This window comes from Ceratotherium simum, chromosome 13 (genome assembly GCF_057802395.1).
Source record: "Ceratotherium simum simum isolate JZ-2026a chromosome 13, ASM5780239v1, whole genome shotgun sequence".
NCBI lineage: Eukaryota > Metazoa > Chordata > Mammalia > Perissodactyla > Rhinocerotidae > Ceratotherium > Ceratotherium simum.
The window spans coordinates 55416750-55442839 of NC_141912.1; the positions used below are offsets into that span (position 1 = coordinate 55416750).

At 36.9% G+C, this 26090-nt stretch overlaps 1 protein-coding gene across 19 annotated transcripts in view; it reads right to left on the bottom strand.

Moving 5' to 3' along the window:
- DST (dystonin) overlaps window positions 1-26090 on the bottom strand; it is a 432349-nt gene that overhangs the window by 11858 nt on the left and 394401 nt on the right. For all 19 annotated transcript variants that reach the window (XM_087438739.1, XM_087438737.1, XM_087438738.1 and 16 more), the window contains 16 exons: window positions 24941-25138; window positions 24460-24588; window positions 21593-21763; window positions 20597-20752; window positions 20186-20392; window positions 17495-17614; window positions 14633-14802; window positions 13228-13387; window positions 10604-10798; window positions 9983-10111; window positions 6822-6965; window positions 5951-6139; window positions 4285-4414; window positions 2468-2631; window positions 1508-1670; window positions 43-197 (listed from right to left, as the gene is read on the bottom strand). In XM_087438739.1, the coding sequence (XP_087294865.1) occupies window positions 43-197; window positions 1508-1670; window positions 2468-2631; window positions 4285-4414; window positions 5951-6139; window positions 6822-6965; window positions 9983-10111; window positions 10604-10798; window positions 13228-13387; window positions 14633-14802; window positions 17495-17614; window positions 20186-20392; window positions 20597-20752; window positions 21593-21763; window positions 24460-24588; window positions 24941-25138 (2580 nt within the window). The remainder of the gene's footprint in view (window positions 1-42; window positions 198-1507; window positions 1671-2467; window positions 2632-4284; window positions 4415-5950; window positions 6140-6821; window positions 6966-9982; window positions 10112-10603; window positions 10799-13227; window positions 13388-14632; window positions 14803-17494; window positions 17615-20185; window positions 20393-20596; window positions 20753-21592; window positions 21764-24459; window positions 24589-24940; window positions 25139-26090) is intronic.

The window sequence follows — 26090 nt, forward strand, 5'->3', positions numbered from 1 at the left end:
GAACACTACTATTGCTGTAGGTGGTGGAAAGACAATGAGTACCTCATCTTCGATTTTGTCAGCATCGGTGATAGGCTTATATGCATCTTTATTTGGGTGAAGGGCTGCTACGAATTCATAGTAGTCAATATACCCATCGCCATCTCTGTCAAAGATGTCTGCAACCGCACTCATCTCCAGGCGACTGGTCGGGAACTCTAAAATTTTCAAAACAATAGTAAGCAGCATTATTGAGGTATAATTGACAAAATTGCAAGGTATTTAAAGCACACGCTGTAATAATTTGATACATGTATACATTGTGACAGGATTCCTTTCTAGTTAATTAACACATCCATCACCTGACATATTTATCTTTTTTTTGTGAGAACACTTCAGTTCTACTCTCTTAGCAAATTTCAATTATACAATACAGTGTTATCAACTACAGTTACCATGTTTTGCATTAGATCCTCAGACCTTATTCATCTTATAGCTGAAAGTTTGTACCCTTTTACCAACCTCAACCTCCCCCTATTTCCCCCATCCCCACCCCTGGCAACCACTTTTCTACTCTCTGTTTCTGCAAGTTTGACTGTTTATTCAGATTCCACACATAAGTGATAAGATACTCTCAGTATAAGGCATATTACATTCCCAATGAAAGTTGATAAGACCTGCCACTTACAATAAAATATTACAAAAAGATTTATGTCTCTAAAAAAAAAAAGTAAGTAGCATAACTTGTTAATTCTGCCTCAAGACATTCTTAATTGTATGTTTTAATTAATGTGGCTGATTAAATTATTAGGGTCATCAAATATATGAAAATCCTTTAAAAAAACTGATTTACATCATAAACGAAACCACTATATATGTGACCTAACTTTAATTACTACTAGGGTAAATCTTTTGAAATTGCTGTGTTTCTACATTGAAAATTGTTTAATATTAGCAAATTTCATATGGTTCAATCACCACTTTACTTAAGGAGTATATGATTTTTATTATATATGAATTCATACATATTCATATATGAAATTTACTTTATGAATGAGTTCTAGTAATATCGTCCAGAGAAATCATATCCACATGACTGAACCACCAAACAAGAAAGTGACACACACCTTAAGAATTTTTATAGAGTTCTAATTTCCTACTAATGACAACCTTAAATCAGAGTGTGAATTAGAACAACAAAGAAAGAGACTGACTTACATTTATTGACTTCCCATTTTATGCCGGGCAACACCAACAATCTAAGAATCAAATACTATTAATTTTATTATACTAGTGAGGACACAGATTCAGGGAGTGAAGGAATATATCTATGGTCACACACAGTAAGAGTGCCTGACTCCAAAGCCAAAAATTTCACCAAGGACACTTTTTTTTGAGGGTGGTGACTTCACAGCCAAGTTTAAAGGCAATGCATTATTGGTAAGACAAGATTCCCGGCTCCACAATTTCAAACTAGGCTCATTTTCTTTAAAAACGACATCAGTTACAGTCACCTCTTGAGACTTACTTGAGGAAAGAATTCCATCAATAAATTCTTGTCGGGTTATTTTTCCATCCTGATCTTTATCAATTCTCCTGAAGAAGTCCATCACTCGAGATTTCTTGTGATTCATCCATCGCATGTATTTTTTGCGCCAGATATCAAAATCAAAGTTAGCAAATTCCCTCAGCTGAAAAGGGCAAAAAGGTATTTTGGTTGAGCTTATGCTGTGTTCAAATTATATCTTATGCTATATGAATAATGTTATTTTTAATGATCCTCTAGATAATACACATGTCTTGCCCACTACAAAGAAAGGTATGATCTTGCAAAGGGGACTCAGAAAGATTTTTGCTGTAAAGTTTATTTCATTACTGTCACTGGTTTTTCTTTACAAATAGAGGAAACAAATAAAACTCCTCAAAAAGTCAAACTGAAAATTTCTGATAATGCCAAAATCACAAAGGTGGTCTACCCCAAAGTAACACCACTAGTAAGTTCTATGCCCACTGGGTAGCAGGCCCAGCTCAACAGGATTTATCCTCCCTGTCTCTGCTATCTGCCACTCTAAGTCCCCTAGATTTCTAAAAATTTCCCAGGTTCAGAATCTGAAACTCTAAATCTGAGATCACAGAATACATATAATTAAAATATCTGATGATAAATGGTTATATTTGCCAGGTAATACCACCAAGCAAACATATGGCAAGCTAGATGTTTTCTTAAGGAGTCAGCTTCTGATTATGTTAAAACATATTAGTTTTTCACTTTACTGATTTCCTAAATCCAAGCCCCATATATCAGATTTTCTTTTTATCCACAAAAATGTACATACTTGTGGTATTAATTTTAGAAGTAAAATATGCACTCAAATAGAAAGAGTTTGCTTATCTATTATCAGAAGACTTGAAAAATCAACATTTTGGCAATGTGTTATGGTGAATAGGGTGAATAGCGATATGGTACTGAATATATGAGTTTTCTGACCTCCTCTAGTCTGTCCAAGGCGTCATTAAGCTTCCTCCTCCTTTCCAGTGCGAGGAGCCAGACTTGCTGCCATTTGCTCACCAATAAGTTGACCCTGGGATTCTTAGTTTCGATTTGTGTCTGTGATCCAGAAGGATACAAGCTTGACGCTGGGAAGCGTTTTCCTGTTAAAACACAACTTCAGTTAGGATGGCAGTTTCCAGGGTTCTGAAACACAGTAAGGCTTGGCCTTTATTGTTCCTAGCTAAGACTGAATCTACTTAATTACTGGGTATTACAAATAGAAATATGCTTTTTAGATGATGCATAATGCCAAGGTCCAAATCTGTTTTACTTATTAAGGATCACATACTCTTTATGTAAATTAGAGAAATAGATCTTGACAGGGTCGTTTAAATACTGGAAAGCTCTCTCAATAAATTTATGCTTAAAACATTTTCCAGCTTAAAATTCGTGCCATTTCAGTGACAATGAAGTACCTGTGATCCTCCTCTTTGTTAAGGCATGATAAAAGAAATCTCCCAGGCCAGTGAGAGTATCTTAGATCAGTTACAGAAAACCCAGCTGCCCTTCTTAGAGAACAAGGCTGAAAGGAAGGCAGGAGACACTGGGCATTCATGAGAGTCAGAGCAAGATACTTTATAAATTCCAACCAAATATGGAAGTGTGTGGAGGATCCCAGCGTTCATCCAAGCCCGTCTTCCATTGAGACTGTGTTTCCTGTGCATAGTCTTACACCCCAATTTACTGCCTTACTCAAGTTTTCTCCCTCTTTCTGGCTATTTTTCACAAGTTTCTATAACTTGACAGAACAATTATCTCAATGCATTTTCCTCATCTAACTAAATAGTTAAATGAGGCCTAGAAAAATTACTGGCCTAAGGTTACGTAGGAAGTTAGCATCCAAGCCGGAATTTGCCCAGAATTCCTAATTCCCATAGGGCTACACAAAAATATCAACGGCTAATATTTATTGAGCATTTACCTATACGCCAGGAGGTATGCTAAGCACTTCATACACATTAGCTCATTTAATCCTCACCACAGTCCAACGAGGTTATAATTATCCCCTTTTATAGATGACGAAATTGGGGCTCAGAGAGTTTAAGCAACTTGTCCAAGGTTATGTTTCCCAGTCGGTAAGACAGCCAAGAAGTCTGTCTCCAGGTTTCTTAATCACTTTGTTACCTTGTCTCCTTGTGCAATACAGTAACTACAACAGATCTGAAACCATTTTTTTTATTAAGGCATCGTTCAGAAATATATAAAATGTATGATATAAATTGTGCTTCTTCTAAATCTTCTCCAAGCTAGCTGTTATTGTTTTTAATGACATTTGGTTGGGTCAAGGCAGTCTGAGAAGTAAGTAAATAGAGCCTGAAGTCATATGAACACAGGCAAAATCTATGAGATTGCTGGTCACTAATGAACAGTTAGGTCGTGAACTTTCTCCAGGTCATCATCATTTTAGTTATATTCTACTCCAAGGTTATTTATATAATAGAAGCAAAATGAGACAATTCAAAGGGGGTGATGATTTCCATTCCTGTTGCAAATTCTTCCAATTTCTTCTAGCTAATCTGAAAGATACACCTCAAGCAAACAAAGTTACATATAGAGACCTGGATATATCTTTTTCTTTATTTTTAAATAAGTTGCTACAATACTTGAGCCCACGTATTCTTTCAAGAAAAACTTCTATGACAGAGAGCTCACATAGAATCACCAATTGCTCCAAAATTTCAAATGATAACTCAAAAGAACACTAACTTCCTTGCTTAACCATCCTCATTTTAAAGAAATTGGCCACTGCTTACTTCCCGCTCGTCCCTTATCCAAGACGGGAATATGGGACTGTAACGAGGAAGGATCGGCTGCTCTCCTCTTATAGGTCTTGGTAACTTTATCCACATCAGGCTGTTTTCTGGTCATTTCCTCCATGAAGGTCTGAAATGAAAGAAATGATGTCAATTAAAAACAAGTATACCAGAGAAAACCACCTTCAGAAATGAACTAAAAACAAAAAGACAAAAGGACTATGTTAGTATTTCGGAACCAACAAACAAAACAAACCATCGCGTTTTACCTTTAGGGGAAAAGAACTCTACACCATCATAATACAGCACTTACTCATTTCTAAAGAATACACAATGTCATAGCTGGTATGTAACTACAGCATTACAAAAGTAATTTGTTTCAGATTGAAGACCGCATATGGGAGCAGCCGTATGAGTGACACAACCTGTCTGTGCACCAACCAGAATCAAGCTTCCAAGGGCTTCCTGAAGAACCTTAAAGCAAGCATTTGTCTGCACAGGAACTCGTTAACTGGGGTGGTCCCTAGGACTTTTCTGTGGCACATTTCACCTACATATTTCAAATATTTAATATTTAATAATTTGAAATATTAAATAAAAGCTATTTAATCAATAACTTTGATATACTGCAACATAAAGCATCCATGTTAAATGTGTTTATATTTTAAATATTCCTGTCAATAAATATACTCTGCCAAGGAGGGTAGAAGTTATTCAGGTTAAAGTTCATGTTTAAAAGCTTTGACTATCTTGCCATTTCTTATCTTGTCTCCTTAGGCTTATCGTTCTTGCTGACCAGGTACCCCTGTATCTGGAATACGAGGCAAAGGGTGAAAAGTGACAGGGAAAGGAGGAGGAGGCAGATAAGACTGAAAAGTGAAGGAAAACATTTCTGGAATATTTGTCACGCTGGAGAACGCTGATCACTTTAATACCTCTGATCACAGAGAACATGGCCTGAGACACTTCAGGGTGATCACAGACATTGATATCTTATACTTCTATTCACGTTTTATAGTATTGTTAACTGCTGAACCAACGAATCTGACACTTAATGTTTCCCTTCGTAAATGTATATTAAACAAACTAACAAGCAAATAAATAAATCAGAGCTGGCACAACTCCCATCATTTCAGAGTTTACAACAGGTAGTATAAACAGGAGAATTTTTTTGAGCAAGACGACATGTTCTCTTGTAGATATGATGTATCTGAAATACCGAGGGTCCTCTCGGCAGATGTTGAGCAGCAGACAGTAAAAAATGCAAACACAGAGCAATAAAACAAGGGAGGGTGAGATCACCAAGAAAGAGCAGAATGTAAAGAGTGGAGAGCTGAGGATAAGATGTAAGGAGAGTGGATATTTAGAAAGCAAGAGGTAGGGCGGGAGCCAATCCGAGCCAGTGCTGCATGAGTGTAACTCCACAGAGGCCAAAAGGGAAGGAGTTTTGGGAAGGTCACAGAGGGAGAGGAGAGACCATCCGAATTAAGTAACTGTGAAGAGAGATGTGTCAGGGCAGGGGCAGAATTAGAAATGCAGTTGGAAGGAGTTGAGGAGTGTGTCTGAGTATGTGATGGTAACAAGCACAAAGCAATCTTCTGAGAAGAACAGCGGGGAAAGAAAGAAAATATCCAACAAGACAGGGTTAGGACGACCTTTACCTTACCTGGTGTTCTGCAATGAGGGCTTTCACCTCTTCAATCTCCTGGGGGATGACTTCTTTATCCTTCTCAGTAAGTGTAGTTTCAGCCCACTGCAACCAAGCCAGCAAAGCCTCCAGCAATTCCTGTTTAGCAATGATCCCAGCCAGAGCACTTGCTAGTCTCTGCTGATGCTGCTTCGCCCAGGCCAGCACCTGTGGGAGAAACAGAAATTTCTCTGAATTTCTTCCATCTTAGTGAATAATTTAATTGATGTAAAAGACAGAAAATTTAAAAGCAAATTAGGATCATCCTGAGCTAGACCCATAACGCTTCTGGACTTTTTAGATCCCGTTAGTGGTACCGAGACCTAGGTTGTATATAGGAGCCCCCTATGATGTCTGTCGCCTTCAGAAGTTTAGAGATGATCATCAATCACCCAGGCTTTCTTTTGCTTTCTAATTTAAGTTCAAATATGCATTTTCTGAAGGATCAAGTATGCTTACTCCATGCAGCACAGAGTAGAAATATAAACAGCTAAGATCTTAAATAAAGAATTAACTCACTTCGTGTATGCAATTCATTCCACAAGCATATTATTCGACTGCCTCATTATTCAACAGACACGATGTGGAAGTGGGACAGAAAGTTATACAGTGAACCAAATATTTGCCTTTTCAAGTTTCAGGGACATAGCTGCAAAATTCCTTTAACGTTTGAAAGAAACGTGGGTTGCAGAGACAGGTAATACACACAGGAAGGGTATTTTAAGGAACTCTTTTTCTCTGCAGAGGCCTCATGTTCACACGGCCATAAGTGCATCTTAATTGCTGAGGTTTCCACACCCCCGACTCTCAAAGCCACTGCCGCTCTGAAGATCATCTGAGATGCACTGACCTCCTCAAACCTGGCCCGGATGATTGTGATCCAGTGCTTGATGGTGGTGATGGAGTCAGGGTGGCAGATGGCCAAAACGGCGTCCCCCATGCTGGTGGCTTTATTTAGAGCAGCTCGCTTTTCTTCCAGTTTCTTCATGAACTCCTACAGCAGCAAGAGAGACTTCAATTAGCTGTTGGCACTGGCTGAAAACAAAACTCTGGTGACGTTCACTTGACTGTCAGAGTTAAACAAACAAGAACTTCAATTGGTTTATTCACAGCTGGAAATACTCCACTAATTGGGGAATAAAGAAGGAGAGGGAAGAAAAATAGAAAACAAAGTACTTTCTAACATGTATTTCAAAACAGAAGTAAAGGATAATCTCTCACGCTTTACAAAATACCTTATACAAAAAACACACTCTCCTAAATTTGGATATACTATAATTATATTAATGGAGAATAGGATTGGGATAGTAATATCGAGATGGAAATAATATTGATTGCAAAACAAAAAATGTTCTAACAATTAAGACAAGGAGGTTAGTACTAAAACATAGTATTAACTGTGCCAAGAATGATAGGAATATACCCTAAAGAGGTGCCAAGGAAGAGAGAAAGCTGAGTGAGGAGCTATAAATGTTTAGGGGTGTGGGATACAGGACCCAAATGTCCAGGCAGGAAGGAGTCAGGGGGAGGCTGGAGGGAGTGGGCCTGACAGTGGGCCAGCCTGTGTGAGAACTGTCCCTTGCAAAGGCCAATAAGGGCCATTCTCTGCCCCGGCAGGATGAATAAGTCTCTACAGGCTTCCAAAGGCTTTCAAGTCAACCTTTTACAAATGTTTCACATACATAACTTTCTACCACCATGTGGTTAAAAAATGAGGACCTTTGCCCTACAAACGGTGACATGCTCCCAAAATCTCACGCTGAAATGTCAAGCATCCACCAGCACTCCAGTCTATCCGGACCCCCATGTTAAGAGGGATTCCTTAATCACAATGACCCGGGGTGCAAGAGGCTGCGGACACAGCTGACATGCGTGCTACTCCTGCCATGAGACCAGGGTGACCACTGGAAAACAAGGCGTTTACCGTAACGTCCAGTGACCTTTTGTTTTTAACCTCTCTGAAGCTGCTCTGTCACATACCTCAATACCTCCTACTCTGGCATTTTGCTATGTTAAAATAATTTGTCTACATACATATCTACCAGACGTTAAGGTCCACAAGACCAAAGGACTGTGTCTTACTCAACTTTGTGTCTTTGAATTAGTGCTATTTAACCTTTTGTTTGCACTTTTTTACTGCTGTGGAGTCAAGGTTCAATTAATCATATACTCTGCCAACATGACCTACTTTTTAAATATCATGACCTACCATTAAAAATATTAATTTCCCCAATATAGACCCCCTTAAATGAAAGAAAAAAACTTTGCTAGGAAGAGAAAACCAGAGGTAAGAACAGCTAGCTATGCTTTTCCAGAAGACAGGCGGTCCAATCACATTCTTCTAATCTCTCCTCTACTTGGATGAGCCAGGGTCCCACCCAGAAGGTTGTGGACTGACTATCGACTCCCCACTGCCTTCTGTGCTCCTCCAATCTCGTTGGAGTGCTAATTTGTGGTTTGTGAGCACAGGGGAAAGCTTGCCATTTTTAGAAACTGGATTATACTGAGAAGTCTCTAGTCCTGGGGCTAAGAAATTAAATTAGATATTCTGTTTTTCTTCTATTGGTGAATGTGTGAAGGGAAGCAGAGGAAATGAAAAAGAATAAATAAGGTTACTGCAAAATATTATTAGTAAGAAGCCCTTTATAAAATTACACGTAATTTTATGCTATTTAAAAATATTTAAAGATGATTTGTTATAAAACCCACTACTCCTGCTCTGGATACCTGCTTCCTGAAGTTTCTGGGAGTTTTCTGGTCCTGCTGTGAGGGTGGTGATACCACAAGTGTGCTTCTTTCTGTGGCATGTTAGATATGACCCTAGGCTTCAAGGGGCTACTCTGAGACCCAAAACCAAGTATGTTAGTGGAACTCAATGCTGGCTGATGGTCAGCCCACAGTAATATAATATAAACCAGATTTTCAAAATATTAAACTGAATCAAAAAAGAACAATAAATGTGATGTAATTTTCCTACTCTTACATTCTAGCTTCAACTTTAAATGGTATACGCAGCATTTCACTCCTCTAGATAACGCTATGCAAGCTTGCATCACTTACTAACGACAAGGCAATATTTCACTGCTATAGATTAGGCAACCCATCATTGAGAGAACACGGTAATTAAAATAAGAAGTCTCCATAGATGATGTAATCCAAGCTACACTGGAATTAATGATGTATTTCCAACTTGACCTTGAGGTTATTCAGTGGTGTTAAACAGATCTTTTAAAGTTAATAGGAAATACTACATTGAGTGTTAGCCACTGCAAATTCCTGAATTTTAGAGTCAAAGTTTTAAAACATCTGTTAAGAACTATCTGGATAACTCTCTTAAACGGTTTTGCCAGTTCTATGCATTGTCACAGGAAAGATCTTGACCTGAAAACTCAATTGCCAGATTTTTACTTGGTTCATTATTCAATAGTATATCTACTTCTTAAATTCATGTTTTAAATTTATAATTTATACAATGGGTTGCTTCTCAAAAGAATTTAGGTGGCTCTTGAGTAAAAACAGAATTGGCAGAGGCTTAAAAATAAAATTTGAAGACCATTTATTAAATTACTTGTCTTGGTTACAAAGGTCAAAATTACTAATTTACAATTTGAATGGTATAATTTTATAAATGCCAAACTGCTCATGAAAGAAGTTGAAATGCACATAGAAGTGCAACATTTAAAACTGAACAATTTTGGTCAGAAGCCAAATAACACCCTAGAAAAATCAACAAGCTTTCTAGAGATAGGAAACAGAGGGACTAATTTTAGACTAACCACCTTCTAGGTAACACAAAAACATAAAAATGTAACTACACATATGTGTGTGTAGGTGCACGGGACACACCTATGTAAGCAAGGAGGTTACAGGTAAATTCTCCAATGTACCATATCTTTAATTACTTCTCAGGAAGGAAAATATTCATGCAGTTGATATTTGCCATCATGAGTCTATTTTCTCTACTTTGTTTGATTTTCTCAGTTAGTTTTACTTAGCATTTATATAACTCACTTTATGCTGATCAATGAGAGTCCGAAGAGCATCTTCATCGTCTGGGAGAACGCCATGGAAACGAAGGGTTTGCTCCGCCTCAGCTAGCCACTCCAAGAGCGCATGAACCACCGAGTGAAATTCCTCTGCCTAACAGTTCACACACACACACACAAGATTCCCAAATATGCTTGTTAGTATAGCAGATTCTTCCTCTCAATGAAAAAATGGGCCTTAAATTTATATTAATTATACACACTATTCCCACTAAAAAGATAAAGATATATGCTGCTGCATTTTACAAATACAAGAAAACATCTACTACATCAAAAAGGCCCATATGAAGAATAATTCACCATTTTAACAATCCGATTTTAGATGTTATACATTATACATTCAAGCTGAAAAATTACTCAAGCAGTATTTTTTATGTGACAATTAGAAAACCTCCCTCTGTGAGTAATTTAAATTCTTGGGAGAGGAACTGGCAGGTGGAGGGACCAAGGCAATGATGCTATAAGAATTTCCTTCTCCATCACTATCTTGGTTAAGGAACGAGGAGCTTCACAACTCTTCACAAGAGCCTTCTTGAGGCTTCGAAACCTTCCTCACTATTCCCAGCTATAATTTACATGACTGTACCTGACGCAGAGCTGCTTCTAATCGTGTTTGCTTTGATACAGAAAGTGCACACACGGTCTCCCAGCGAGTGCTTAATTCCTGCATCTGGACCTTGACCCAGGAAGAGTCGTCTCGGCTGCCCTCTATGAGCTCTCGGGCTGAGCGCTTCAGGGCCTGCACGCTGCTGGTCCTCTTCCCCAATTCTTTTTGGAAGGCCTAAGAAAACCATATTTTTATAAAAATTAATTTTTAATTACAAAACCAAAACAGTAAAACATACTGTTTGAAATATATATGTGTACATACATCATGTACAGATCCCTAAGACCTACAGTTTAATGACTCATATTTTTCACAGAATCTTCAGAAGATAGGACATGACATACTGCTCCGCTTACAGCACTGTTAAGAACAAACACAGTCTTGTATAAACTTGTTCAATCTTGTAACTTTCTCCTGAGAAAATAACTGCATTTTTTAAATGACATGTTGGATTTAAATAATGGTAGCCACTCTTCTTTATTTCAATTTCACAAAAAAATGCATCAAATTCCTTTTGTTTCTGTGATTCTTTAATATGGTGTCCCAATTCCTCTCAAATCATTAGTGTGAGTGCCAAGTGTGTGCTGGCTACTACACTATTCTTCATTAGTAAATATATCTAACAGACTAACAAATAACTAAGCAGTCCCGGGGTACTTCGTGGGGTCTTAGAGATAACGGCAGGGAATCCCATAGGGAGTTGGCATGTAGTCTTTTTTGCCTATAACTTGCCTTCATCTTTCACAGCATCCTGAGTACTAACCTGTAACGTCAAATTTTAGTGGCTTACATGCTTATCTATTACCTTAGAGGAAAAACTTTTTTTTTCTCTCGTCTAATTTTGATAAACTTTGACTTGATGTGCCAGGAGTTAAAATGGCTTCTTTTGGCCACAGCCTTAATGTAAGAAATGACCCCAGGGTACTTCATTTCTGATCCAACAGTCTCTATAGGCAACTAGATCTTTCAAATAACCAACCCTATGTATAGAATAAAATTAACTTATTTTTCTAAAAAATCATCACAAACGAATATTACCAAGCACATTTTATAATTTTGGCTATATCCATGAGTTTTTATTCTGATAATCAGATCATTCATAAAAGTGAGCCCATTGCAAACAATGCAAACATAGTGTGATGAATCCTTTGCTGATTTCACTCTAATAGTGTTAAATGAGATGTGCCTGCAGACAGACAGATACCTACACACACACAGACACACACACACACACACACGCATGGAAGGTACAGTGTCTAAATATTCTATTTGTGATAAGACTGGTACAATAGTTCTGAGTAGACTTTCCAATGTACTCTGTATGCTTAAACTTCTTTTTGGGCCTTCCAATTGTATTACTAATGCTAAATGATTAATTCATTCTTGATGACCTTTAATATATAAAAAACCTGGCAAGTACCTAGGGGAGTAAATATTTAGACAGTGAGCTTATAAAAATGGCATTTATGTAAAAAGCAACATTACACTATTCATTACACGTTGAATGAACGCCAGGGAATGGAAAAGTCTATATTAATCATGCACAAAATATTTGTTTCAATATAGGCAAAGCAACATAATTTTTAAAGTTTTTAAATTTTTGTAGGCCTGATCAACGTTCTTCATTTATTCTTTTATTTTCTGTTAATATTCAAATGTAACAAACTCTCTTTTATGGATATAATGAGATAACAGAACCAAGAAAGGAGAAATAAATATGCAAAAGGACCAACTATTTAAAAAAGGATAGGTAAGATCAAAATAGCATCACCAGGGAAGTATAAAGAGAACACTGTAAAATGAAATAAATTTTCTGAACTCAAAACCTAGAGAGCGGAAATGCAACCTGAATTCAAGTACAGTGCTGTAAGGTATCTGTACATAAAGTCAACTCTGATACAGCCATTCTACATTAGTACTGTGCCTCATGTTGTTTTCAGGGTTCTTTAAGCTGTAATATGGCATTTGATCATAATTTAGGACCTGACACTCAGTATCAGCTGGACGTCTCAAATATTACCTTTGATTTGCACAGTAGTTTAACGTATGTATCAGGAGATTGCAAGGAAACCAGTTTTCTTGAAGTAATACTCAAATCCCTCCTAGAGTATGCTGTTGTCTCATGAACTTCTATAGTTCAAGGGGCAAAGTTAAAACAGTTTTTAAAAAAAGAAAAGTAGCAGATCATGACCCCCATAGATCATATCACACATCTATACACTTATACACTGACCTGGTTTCAGGTCACCGAATGAATGATTTTAAATTATACTACATAGTTATTTAAATGAATAACAAAAGATAGTAAAACATTCTTGAAACATGTTTTAAAGCACCAGAGAATGAAATCACTTTCCAAGTTCTAAAGGTTTTAGATCTGAAAATTTAAAACAAAACTATTGCTACTAAAGTAATTTTCCTGCATCACTTTTAAAGCTGGCTTCCTGATTCTGCTCAAATGTACACGTATTTCACTATTAAAGAATGTTATGTAGTATGATACACAGTCTCTAGATTTTAAAAGGCTAAAATAAGTGGTTATAGACCCCTCTACCCTCAGAATAATCAAATGAGATAAAATAAAATGTCCCAGATAACAATACCTTGTGATTATCGATCAGATTCATCACTAAATCAATGTCTCCATGGACTGGCTGGTCTTCTGCCAGCTGGGGTTCAACTCTATACAACCAATCAATGAGGGCTTGCAGGGCATCTGTGAATTGTCCAGAAAATAACAGGGCTTCTTCCAATTTGTTTTGTCTGGGGAAAAAGGTGGAAAAATCGATCTGAGCAACAAAAAAGCCACCCTAGATGCAAACATCTAAAATTCATTTATGAAGGTTGAGCAGCACTCAAGAGGAAAAACAATATATTGGTATTCACTGCTCTTTCTTTGCTTTCCTTAGAAAATAACAAAACTTTTCTCAAATTTTCTCTTTTCTTCCTTAAAAGGCATTGGTTCCAGGAAAATTCCCTCATCATCACCTTTGGAAATCAGTGACCCTTTGGTTTCTTCACAAAAATATGCATTTTTAATCAAAAAAAATTTTTTTTAATTTGTTTTAAATTATTATACAGTAAACTTGACTTTTTTGGGTATATAGTTCTATGAATTCTAACACATGGATAGATTCATGTAACCATCATCATAATCGAGACACATAACAGTTCCATCGTCCCCAAAATCTCCCTCATGTTGTCTCTTTACAGTCATAGCCTGTCCCCATCTCTAACACCCGGCATTCACGGATCTGTTTGCCATCACTGATTTTTTTGTCTTTTCAATAATGTCAGATAAATGAAACCATTTATAAACTAACACTAAAAAAAACTTACTGTGAAGTTCCCCAGAATTGAATATAATATTCTATTTAACCTTGATACTGACAAAAGTAACGGACTAAGGATCAATGGAAAATTTGAAAACATTTCTAAGATATTTGAACTCTTCTACTGCTACTGTACTTTCTTAAACACTTAAAAATTTTGAAGTACGTTTTGGGCCTTCCTGGTTGAAGTGTAATGAGAAAGAGGGAGATTGGAAAGGGGCGGACGGAAGTTGGAAGGGAATGCCAGGGTCAGATCAGTGGGACCTTTGCATGCCACATAAAGAGCCTATATTTTAGTCCCCACCCAATAGTGGTCCCTAAATGGTATGAATCAGGGAATGACAGGTAGTTGTCATGATGTATGTAGAATCTGGATTACAGAGACAACAGGAGACCTGCGAGACCAGTCAGAAGGCAGTTGCTGTGGTCAGGTGTGAGATGACAAAGGGCTGGAGAATGATATCACTTTTGAATGAATTGAGTAGTTAAAAATAAATAATAATAAACAGCAAAGCCTTTTCAGTCAGGCACTGTGTAAGTGGGGTACTAAGGACCAGCAGAAGTTCCCCAGGCAAAGGAGGTGTTTAAAGTTCCTAAAATGTCCCCGCAAATCACCCCTACTGTCTAGTTGAAAGAAGTCCACCACGTAACCAAACTGCCTTAAAGACCACTTTACCTTTCCACCGATTTTCCACAGATCGTGTCCCACTTGTCTCTGAGCTCACTCAGCATGTCATCCAGTTTCAGGTTGTCGTCAGCCAGGGAGGTTTTCTCCTTCAGAGAACGTCCAGTCCTGTTGGTGGTGTCATAGACAGCATGCTTGGCTCCCAGTGATTTCTGGAACTCCTATATATTTAACAAGAAAACAATGTTCATTTCTACTTGAGACTAATAAACAAATAGGTAAGAGCCATTAAAAGAGGCATCCCTAATAAATGAAGTCTAAACACAGGAAGACATCAGCAAGTCAGAGAGTGCAGTGCTGTACTCGACACAGGAACACACCAGAGTGGAAGAGAATCTTTCCATTTTCAACGTGAAGGATTTATTTTTCTCAGGGGTCTCTGAGCATAGCTACCGTTATCAAGAAAGTAATTTCAAAGCAAAACAAATCCTGAATCTTTTGTAGCTATGAACCACAAACAGTATACCAGTTATGATAAAATGGAATTGCTAAAAAACTACTGAAAAACCCAAGAGTTTGGAGAGGAAAATGTAGTCAACACTTTGAGTAACTATGGGTCCAGCATGGTCACAGAGTGACTCAATAATGTATAAATTTACTACAGTTTTTTTTTTTTGGTCAAACATTTATTGTCACACATTTTGGACATTCACAATAATGTTACATGTAATTTTATCTGAGCCAGGACGAGGGACAAATAAGAACACCATCTCTAAATTCCTATGTTTGGACCCACTGCTCATTCTATTCACACCACTTAGGAAGCCCACACCCCTCCTCTCCACCTCTATGATGCCCCACCAAAGTCCCAAAGGACCTACAGATTATTTTTCCAGTACCAAATAGCTATATTGCTAACATGACATCTATACTTTGCTACTTTACATTGTTAATCCTCATGTTTGTGTATGTATGTGCGTATGTGTGGGAGGGGAGAATTATATTCTTTCTACACAACTCAATTATAAGCTCTTCTAGAGCAGGGATATTGCCTTTGTAGGCCTCTCATTATCATTTTATATGTTGTGCGTGTTTATAAGTAGGTAATAGAAACAATGAGACAACTACTATTGAATACATAATCTCAGGGACAAGAAGAAAGAAAGGCCAACTTAACGGGCCACTTACAAGGTCATAAAATATCATGGAAACACTAATAAAGTGATTTTCGATTCTGGTAGCACATTAGAATCACCCCAGATTAGAAAATGCTATGCAAATGCATACTTTTCCAAAACAACCTCAGTCACAGTTATCTAATAAGTTTTTATTGCCTTTAAAAGCTAGATACTTCAAGTGTCTTAATATGACTAAGATATTTATTTTGTCTTGTAATAGGAGGCAACTACCTCTGGGAAATTTTTAGCAATAAACACTACTACAATATCACACTATTTCTGCAGTTTGTTTTCTGTAACTTTCATTTTTTCATGTTATTCTAAGCAGAATGCTAGTTTTAGAATCATGGTATTGACAGATTTCCCTCACACAGCAGACACATCATAAATGTTACAGCTGAATACAGCATAGATGAAAACTTTTTAAGGACAAAAAGTACCCAAATGATAAATAGAAAAGACTTCTTTTAAAATTGGCTTAATGTATCTTGTATCTTTATCTCAGAGAAATGGTGTCTTTGGCAATAGGTCACACTAGGAAAAATAGAGAATCTAACAAGGTTCTTCTCATATTCTTATTTCTGGGATTCTCTAACTTAAATATGCAATATATTTTCATAAGACCACATGACAGAACATCTATGTCCAAGTTCAAATGAGGCATACTATTTTGAGAAGGAGGCTCTCATGTTCCCATCAGAGGGGAAGGCAGGAAGGTCCTGCCCACTGTGACTGCGCTGCCAGTACTGGATGTAGCAGCTCACGAGCAGAGGGAGCCGGCAGACCAAGCCGTTCATAAGCCCTCATCTAGCCAAAGGACAGGTGCTTAGTATGTTTCCTTCCATCCTCCCAGGATCATGAAAGATTAGTTAGAACCACCAATGGAAGCAACCAACCTGTATGAAGATGATGGCTAGAATTTTCTGATGATGACAACCTGCATCCCCCAATTTTTTCCAGCCTTTTAAAAATTATCATGTTTCAAGCAACGATTTATGTGTCAATGCCTAAAATTGTAAAACTGTTTGCAGGAACCACTCTCCTTTTACCCACATCCTCACCCTGAGGGCTGATAATCACTTTACAAACAGAATGATAGAAAGACCCAAATTCTAAAGAGTTGAGGAGGACTGGGGGGGAATGGTCTTTGAATGCCATGTAGCTGGAATATAAAAAGAATATAAAGTACAACGTTTCTACATCTTATAGAATACACAAGAAAGCCAGTAACTATGTGTCTTTGAGAGTAAGGATGGAATTTCATATACCCACAATAAAATACCATTCAGGCAGAGGCAACCAATTTTTCCCACTGCACTGTTTAAAAGAACCTATATGGCAAAACCTGTATTACTTTTTACTATAGAATTATCTTTTATATGGCATTTGCTTATGAAAGAAATTACAAGACAAGACAGCTGTGAAAAATTGAAATGCCAATGTTCAAAGCCCTACAAATCCTTCATATGTTTTAGATTATAGAAGACTTCCAGTTTTAATTTTGTGCGTTTTCTTTTAACAGTTAACCCTGGAATCACAAAGGAACGTCACTGGAGAGTAAAGATACTACTGCCATTTGACTAATGTGAAGGGCGATTGGTTTTAAATTTAATGTCAGTCCACATTAGACAGCCTTTCTTCTCTAGTGATGAATACACACACAATCAAGTAAGAATTTAAAAGTGATCTTGAGATACAGAATGACACAATATGCTTTTCTTAATTGTATACCCACCTTATGCTGTGCAAGTTGTGTTTTTATTTTGTCTGGATCATTGGCGATTTCCAGTTCAGAATCCAAAGATTTTTCTGACTCTTGTAGCCACTCCATAAGTTTACTCCAAGCTTCATGGAACTGTAAAAGAAATTCACATCTTCGTCCAGAAAATTTTCTGGTATACTCACTATATTGGAAACCGAGTATATTTTTAAAACAGAAATTGATATTAATGGAAATCTGGAAAATTATTAATTCAGAATTTCCCATGAAAAGAAAAAAGTAATGGTTTCCTCAGTAGATTACAAAATGCCTTGTTAACGCTTGGCTTTTGTGGTCATGCCCCATGGTCACTTTGTTATAACTCTTCAAACACATAAACTTTAACAAAAATAAAAATGAGCCCAGAAACAGGTAGGGAGCACCAGCAAGAACTTCCCTCCCTTTCCTTTTGCTTAATAATTAACATTAATTCTCAGAATTTTATTTGCCCACTGCTGTCTCTTCACAGATATCGGTTTACTTCTAAGGTGTTTAATTCCTAAGTTAAGAACAAGGAACAAAAAGGGAGAGAGGGAATGATAGAGTTCACAAATTGGTTTTAAAAAGTAATGAGAACAAAAAAGAGGCCATTACATTCCTATTTAATGCAACTATAGTTCAATATTTTTACTGTTGCTATCGAAATCCTCAAATTAAGGCCTGTGCCTCACATATTGGTTTTATATGTAAGAGCACCCACAACGCTTGAGTTCTAACAAAATATAACTCTCTTTGGCGTCTACGACCTTGAGATGTTCTGGTGCTACGTAGACTTGATTTTAGCCACAGTCTCTTTTCTGTTTATCATGGAGAACTAGTAGGTACTATTTTTGGATACTAAATTGTTAAATTGGTTATAAATTATTTCTCATAATAAACTTAAGGGAAAGGATACATAACAAAAACTTAAGTAATCAAAATAAAATCTGTTTCCTATCAAAGCACATTAATAATGAAATAATGAAAAGATATTTAATAACAAGCACAATAAGAGCATGCATGGAATCACAAAGCTGCAAGGGCCCACTAGAGATCATCTCATTGTGAACCTCCTCTCCCTACACATTTCCCCCACAACTCTAATCAATTTAAACATGCAAACATGGAGGCCAGAACAGACACACTGCCAAAGTCAGAGAACTATAACGAACATCTGAGCCAAAAACTGAGATATTAGAATAAAAAGAAATAAAGAAACAGCTAGCCACTGTGCTAGGTGGTTTACTACAAATAACATAGGCTGCAACAGTTGGAGAGTAAATTTAAGATATAAACGCACAGGGTCTAAGGCTGGTCCTGTTTTCAAAACTATTTTTAAGCCATACAAATAGACGAAAGGCTATACTTTTGCACCAAAAACAGTAGGAAATCCTTATAAAGTTAATTAAACAAATTGAGGAATAAAATTGATTAAATGGAGAAAGGAGGAAGAGGGTGGGCAACCGGCTACTGGCACCCAAGACACTTCTATAAATTAGATGTTCATAACTCGAACACGCCTAGACCACAGATGACACTGCTACATACATGGAGACACAAACGTCAGGCTCAGCACTAACACTGCCTTAAAAAACATTATGGACCAATTCTATTTCAGAGACTCACTTATAACACTGAACATATCATATTTCCTACTCAAAAAGAGATTTATGACATGTAATCCTATAACAACGCAATTTGTCATTTCTGAAGCCTTTAGAAAATTTATGCTAACAGCTTTAAACACTGGAACACTTGCCTCCCATGACATCTTTTGCATCACCCAACTGAGCCTAGCTCTCCAAAACAATGGAGTCCAACATCAATGATAGAAAAATGCAACTGAATGGGGCAAAAAGAGTCATTATAAAATTCAGCCTCAATATTACACTAAGTTTCTAGGAAAAATTAAAGATCTATGCCGAGCAAGGTGGTGCATCCCTTTCCTCCCTGGAGTAAAGAGACACATAATTTCATTTCTTCTCTGTGTTTAGTCTAGAATGGAATATTAATAGCAAGGGAAGGGAGTAAGGAAAGTTCCTGTGAGATTCGTGACAGTCTCTAGATTAAAATAAAAACAAACAAAGCAGCCCCACAAGATTTAAAGAATTAACGTAAAAGTGGAACGGAGCTGTGTCAAACTATTAAGAGAAGACACGAGGGCTTGCCAACAAGTTGTAGAAATTCAGAGAGGTGAGAAGTACCAACCAAGCCAGACACAGAACCTGCCCTTTCAGAAAGCTGTCTGGAGGGCTGTCTGGCTCTCCGCTCGGACAGTTTATGAAGGAAGTTTGGCTTAGGAACTAAACAAAAGGTAGCAATATATAAAGCACGAGATCTCACTGAGTATGAGAGTGGAGGTTGAAAGGACAAAGAAGAAACAAACAAATCCAGTAACAAAAATTTTGAGCCTCTTTTTGGGCCTTAATGATAACAGTCTGTCTACAAAGTCAAGCTATAATCAGTCTTTTCAAGATGAGTCCCCGGGGCCTGAAGTCGCCGCCAGGTCAAAAAGTGATGTCACCATTCAAACTCAGGCCACGGCCCTTCTGGGAAACAAACACCGTGGCTTCATGCCAAGATTGTTACACCTAGTACAGTGTGCAAAGTACTTTAATAACGTAACATATCGTTCAACAGCTACAACTCACTTCTTGCCACGTTCAGAGAATTTTTATAAAGGTTTACCTGCTTGGCCCTCTTCCTTGCCTCATCCAAAGATCGTCCTCGTTCCACTAGCCGCTGAACCACTTTTTCCCACCGACTCTGTACACTGATCAGGAGATTCTTAATTAGGACAACATCTTGTTTCTGACTAAAATATTTCAGGTGGGTTCCAGTTTTGTCCAGCTCTATTATCTGCTCACGGTGAGAATTTACTTCATTGGCAAAGACCTTTCCCAAAAAAAAAAAGGGTATAATTAGAAACAAATGAAAAACTGACGTATCTTAAAGATGCTACTGGGGTCATAAGCTGAAACTGTTTCAAAGGATAGAGGAAAGTTTGCAAACTAGCAAATTCATGCTTTTGACATTAAAACAGTCTGTTGTTTAAAAAGATCTGAAACGAGAATGCTATCCATCTGCATTACAACATACCTTGTGTTCATCGATTTGAAACAAGACTGTGTCCAAGATAAGACTTGGCCGAGAAGCAACATTTAGGGTCTGTTCAGCCTGGGTAAGCCAGTTGATGAAGTCTTGGAGAGAATTGTGGAACTCCATTGCCAAGTTGAGGGCCTCTTCCAGTTTCGTCTGCGAAGACAGATTATTTAGTATTTGATGATATTTAAGGAGTTTGTTTTGTTCCCCAGTTTAACTACTCTCTGACAGATTTCCTTCCCATCCACTCTTTATTTACGCATAACCTATATTACCTAAACAGTTTATGAATGTAATGGGCCTTTGCTAAAATACTGGCAAACCAAACCCCTTTACATATAGTGAGAAGCATATCACTGCAGCTAAAAATGTTTTAATATACACTAGAATTGTGGTTTTGGGACAATAATCACAGAATACAATTACTAAGCAAAATCTGTAAAAAGAAAACTTGACATTCAGACAATTAATTTGGGGGGGTCAATACACTGTGAAATATACATTACACTCTGTCAGTGAGGGCATACAATCTAGTGTTCCTAGCTTATGATTTCTCTTATAGCATGAAACAGTAATATTTTTAATCCCTTCTCATGGACTTTTGTTATATAAGTGCTTATTATATATACAATTATCTCACTCCCTAGGTCTCCCTCCCTGCTACATACAGCCCTTTGCTTAACAAGTGTGATCAGAATAGAATTATTTAACAAACCCGAATTTGAGTGGCTCACAAATTAAAAAATACACCTAGTAACACTTGATCTATGATATATCTTTACCTATGTTTGAACAGATTCCTTGAACTCTGTTCTCCGGTGTTAAGACGGAATACTATTTTCAAATGACCCCATGAAACCTCCAAATGGATACCAAGAAAATTTAAATGTGGATTATTAAAAGTTCCACTGAAATTCTACTCAGAGATAAGGTAAAACCTATGAGATAAAACATCCGAAACCTTCATTCCATTATATTAACGGAGGCACATACTTTCCTTTCGTGGAGTTTGGCTTCCACTGATTCCCATTTTTCTTTCAAGTTGTTTATGTCTTGGTCGATATTTGTCTCTGCAGATTTGGGGCATCTTGCAAGCATCTGCTGGCCCTTCTGCATCAGGCTCTTATATGTTTCTTCTTTAACATCAAAGGCAGCACAGATTTCCTAAATTGAAATATCCCCCCCAAGTTACATCATTTTTAAGAGAATAAAATCTAAGAGTTCTTCCAGGTCATCAATCCCAAGCCCCTTACCACATATTCAGGACACATTCAAACGCCTCACTGCATTGAAGTGACACCATACCCTGTCTACCGAGAAATCTCAGAAACGGTGCTACCATTATCGACCCATTCCAGCAGGCTAAGGGTGTGAGCAATGTTTTAAATGTTCTCAAGAAAGGTTTTACTATACAGTAACCAATCAGCTTGACCTTGGGCAAGTCATTTAACCTCCCTGAACCTTAATTTCCTCCTCTGTAAAATGGGTTCTCTAAGCCTCTCCTCAGACTATGATATAATGACTGTAGTATTTTTTGGTATAATTTAATTCTGTGCTCAGAAGACATACAGTGGCTAGCAAGCAAAGACCCAGCAGAGTAAGCTATTTAATTTGATTATTCAGACTTTGGAATCACAAAAGCCAAATCTGTGGGTACTATGAATATTATTCTCATTTACATCATTTTTCAAGCTTCCAACTGGAATGCAGTTTTCTTCTATAGAGAATATAAAAAAATATTGCTTAAACAAATTCACAATTTAAGATCAATGAAACAACAGTTATAGTCATGTAAAAAATTAAGACCAGTTCTATTCCAATGATTCAATTATAATGTGGGTCAAATCATAGCTCCCACTGAAAAATTATATATTCTATGTCTAATATTTTCAACTTTATAATTTTTAAAATTGAGATATAGTTCATAAAATTCGCAATTTTAAAGTGTACAATTCAGTGTTTTTCATTATATTCACATCCAGGATTTGCAACCATCAATACTAATTTCAGAACATTTCATTACCTCAAGACTTTGTAATTTCTTAAGCCTTAAAAAAAAAAAAAAAAAAAAAAAACCCTTTCTAAACATATTTACAATGTCATCTACTAAAAGCTTTCAATCCCAAAGCAAAACTTTCAAATGTAGCTAAATCTCAGGGAACTGTAATATTCTAGGTTTTCTAGTTTCCTTCATTTCTAACACAACCAAATCAAAAGAACATTACTAAAACAATATTACAAATATCAATAACTCTTTAGAATTCCCTAAATCATGGAATTTCTATACTCTGGTAAATTACATCAGGATATACAGCAAATTCATTTTAAACACCCCACCCAGGCCAAATAAGCTGATAATGTAATATTTTTCTAAAATTAAAATATTTTAAAGATAAGGTCTTTGATTTCCAACTTTTTACTTAAATTCTTCTAAATTAACATTTAAAAAATATGTTATTAGAGAATAATCCCAAGCATGTATGTTCAAGAATTCATTCAACTTATACTTAATGGACACTGTAATAGCTATGCAGGTACTTTCAGGAAAGTAATGAAGTCTCTGGAAGTCAGCCAGGTTTCATGGAAAAGGAAGACAAGCACTCCCAAGCTATTATTTAATTACTTTTTCAGTGAAACAAATGGCTCTCTTGTGGCACCAAAAAAAACAACAGTAACAACAACAACAAAACCACACATGAAATAATTTTTTTAAATGATGAATATATATTAAAGGTTTCTAGAAAATTTTACATTGGATCAACAGGATTTATTTTAACTGCTCATGGCAATTGTGAAATGAATAAGATGTTACCTCTGTTGTACTTCTTCACAACACCTAAAAGACGGTTACTTCCTCACCAAATTACCAAACACAAAATTATTTCCAAATAAGTGCGGTTTTAATATGATCTTACAACAACATTAAACATCTACTAAAGAGTACAGACTTCAATGCACAATGGACCATTTATTTTGCCAAATCCCTAAGAACCTCTATTTTTATTTCCTAAGATACTAATTATCAGCATTTAAAGATCAAAAAAAATTTTCTGATGCAAATTCACAAGTGTAAAAATTAGAGGAATACGTTTCAAAATCTGAAACAGATTGTTTTCTCTTAGAACTTTTAGAGCTGAATTATAGTGGGAAATGAATAGGAAATGTCAACAAATCACAGATAGTCTATTTGTCAGTCCCTATTTCTAAGAAAGAAAGCCAGAGTCTCAAGTATCATTATTTTTTCTTCCTTAGCCTTAAGAGTTGACAGTGTCACAGAGTCTGGGTGGACCGGCCGGCAGGCATGATGCTCCAGACTGGACAATTAAACAGAAGCCTCCTCCTGTCCACACCTGTGTAGGTGTGGAGTTGAAGATATAGCCCTAGCACCATTAAGACAAATAAACATGTAACTCCATTTTACTAGAACAAGAATATATTTTCCAGCCTTCCATGTAACTGAGTGGGAATATCATACTTACAGCAATAATTTTTAAGTGAATTCTGATTGCTTCAGGGATTTTTCTTTTCACTCAAGGCACAACAGTTTATAATTTACACAATGTTACATTACTATCCATACAGGTTTATCACTTTATGGGAGAAGGTTTGCTTCTAAAAGATGTCTAGACATCTAAAACCTCTTTTCATATACTGTCATACTAACCTTTGAAATAAAGAACAGGTTCTGACTTGGAAAATTTAGTCAATAAATGGTGTTTCTAGCATGTATCCCTAGAGATTTCTGCTGTAAAACTGTATATCCTTTAAACCTTCTCCCACGGTTTATTTATCATCAGGGCCCACAGCAAACGGTCAGTTTCTTAATCTGAGGCTACAGCTGTCGGAAATAATATACTTACCATGTGGGCATTAAGCTGCTCCCTGGCTGTTTCTGGTAAACCTCCCAGGGGTCTGGATGCTAAGAGATGACGCTCCGTGTCAGTCAGCCACTGCTGCAAATCCTCAATTTCTCCATGGAATCCTTTGGCCTGCAGTCATAGAGAAGTTTTAAGTTTGGCCCACAGACACTGCCACTTTAAAGCAGAAGACGAGGTTTAAACAACCCCAGCCTGCTAAGCCTTTCTATGCATTCTCAAGAACGGCCAGGTGCCAAGCAGATTTCCCTTGTCTTTCTTCATCAGGAAAGCGCTAGCAGATAAGACTATTACACTAAGAACTGGAGAGCTGCCTTCTCATCAGCTCTGCTCTTTATCCCACTTGTTTTTACCCATCTCCTTGAGGTATAAAACTTAAACAGGGGTCTGTAAACCAATGAAAGAATTCCATGCTATCTTGGTCTTGAAGGCTATAGAAAGTTTCAGAATTTATTCTCTTATTCACCTGGCGCAAGGCACCATCCAGCTGCTGCTTCCTTTGTTCTGTTTTTTCCAAAACATTTTGCCAGCGTTGATTTAAAGCCTCGAGCTTGTTCTGAAGGTTGCTTGCTTCTTCTCCTGCACTTGATTCAATTAGATCATTTCCTGCTTTATTAACGGCTTCCACTGTGGACTGATGGGCTAATACATCATTTTGGAGCACCTGAAAATATTAAGATAACACTGTTAGCTTGTTTGTAACATGTTAACATTGCTTTTAATGCAATTGTTTTATTTCCTGGTTATGAAACATTCTGAAACGAAAACATATACATAGCATTGTAACACTAACGAAGTTTTAAAATGATGGAGTTATTTTCCCTTAACTTTGCAGCTTTCCTGGATCACCACCAGTCTACCAACACCCCCTGAAATGATTATGTGAGAACACTGGTAGTTCTTCCCATTAGAACAGCTTTGCAACTGACGATATTAAGTATCTACAGATGATAACTAAAAGGCTCTAAAAGCATTCAATCGATTCAAGCTTATTTTAATTGAACTTAATCTTCATGTCTTAAGGAAATCTAAAAGATATTTATTTCTATATATTCATTTTCAAATATAAAATTATTACATTTCTAGGATATACAGTGCCATGTTTTACAACTAGCACTCGAAAAGGGAAAAAATTTATCATAGAATATTCTTTTATCTTCTCTTGTTGGAAGGGTGTTAGAATTAACTGCTAAGTTGACAGGACTCTCGGGAGGCCTCAACACCAAAGGGAAAGAGATTTCACCGTATATCAGAGATCCTCAAGCCCAGCGTTCAAAGTTTAGCTGTTCTTTTACTAGAAAATACACATATGGAATGCTTACTACACATCCCACTAAATAATGCCTTCCTCTTCTCCTACACAGTGGAAATGAAATAACAGATTAACAAGACTCGCATGCACTGACACGGGGCAAGAGTGGTACGTGCAGAAAGCAACCACAAGGCTAAAAAAATCAATTTCTCATACTGAAAAGAATTACACTTTAAAGAACAAATATAGCTTAGTAATAGTTTCCTTTCAAGACTGGTCACGTTTTTAGAAACCAGGAGAAAGCTTCCTCTGATGTTAGTAAGAGTCCATGATAATCCTTCTCTACACTCACTGACTCGGGGTT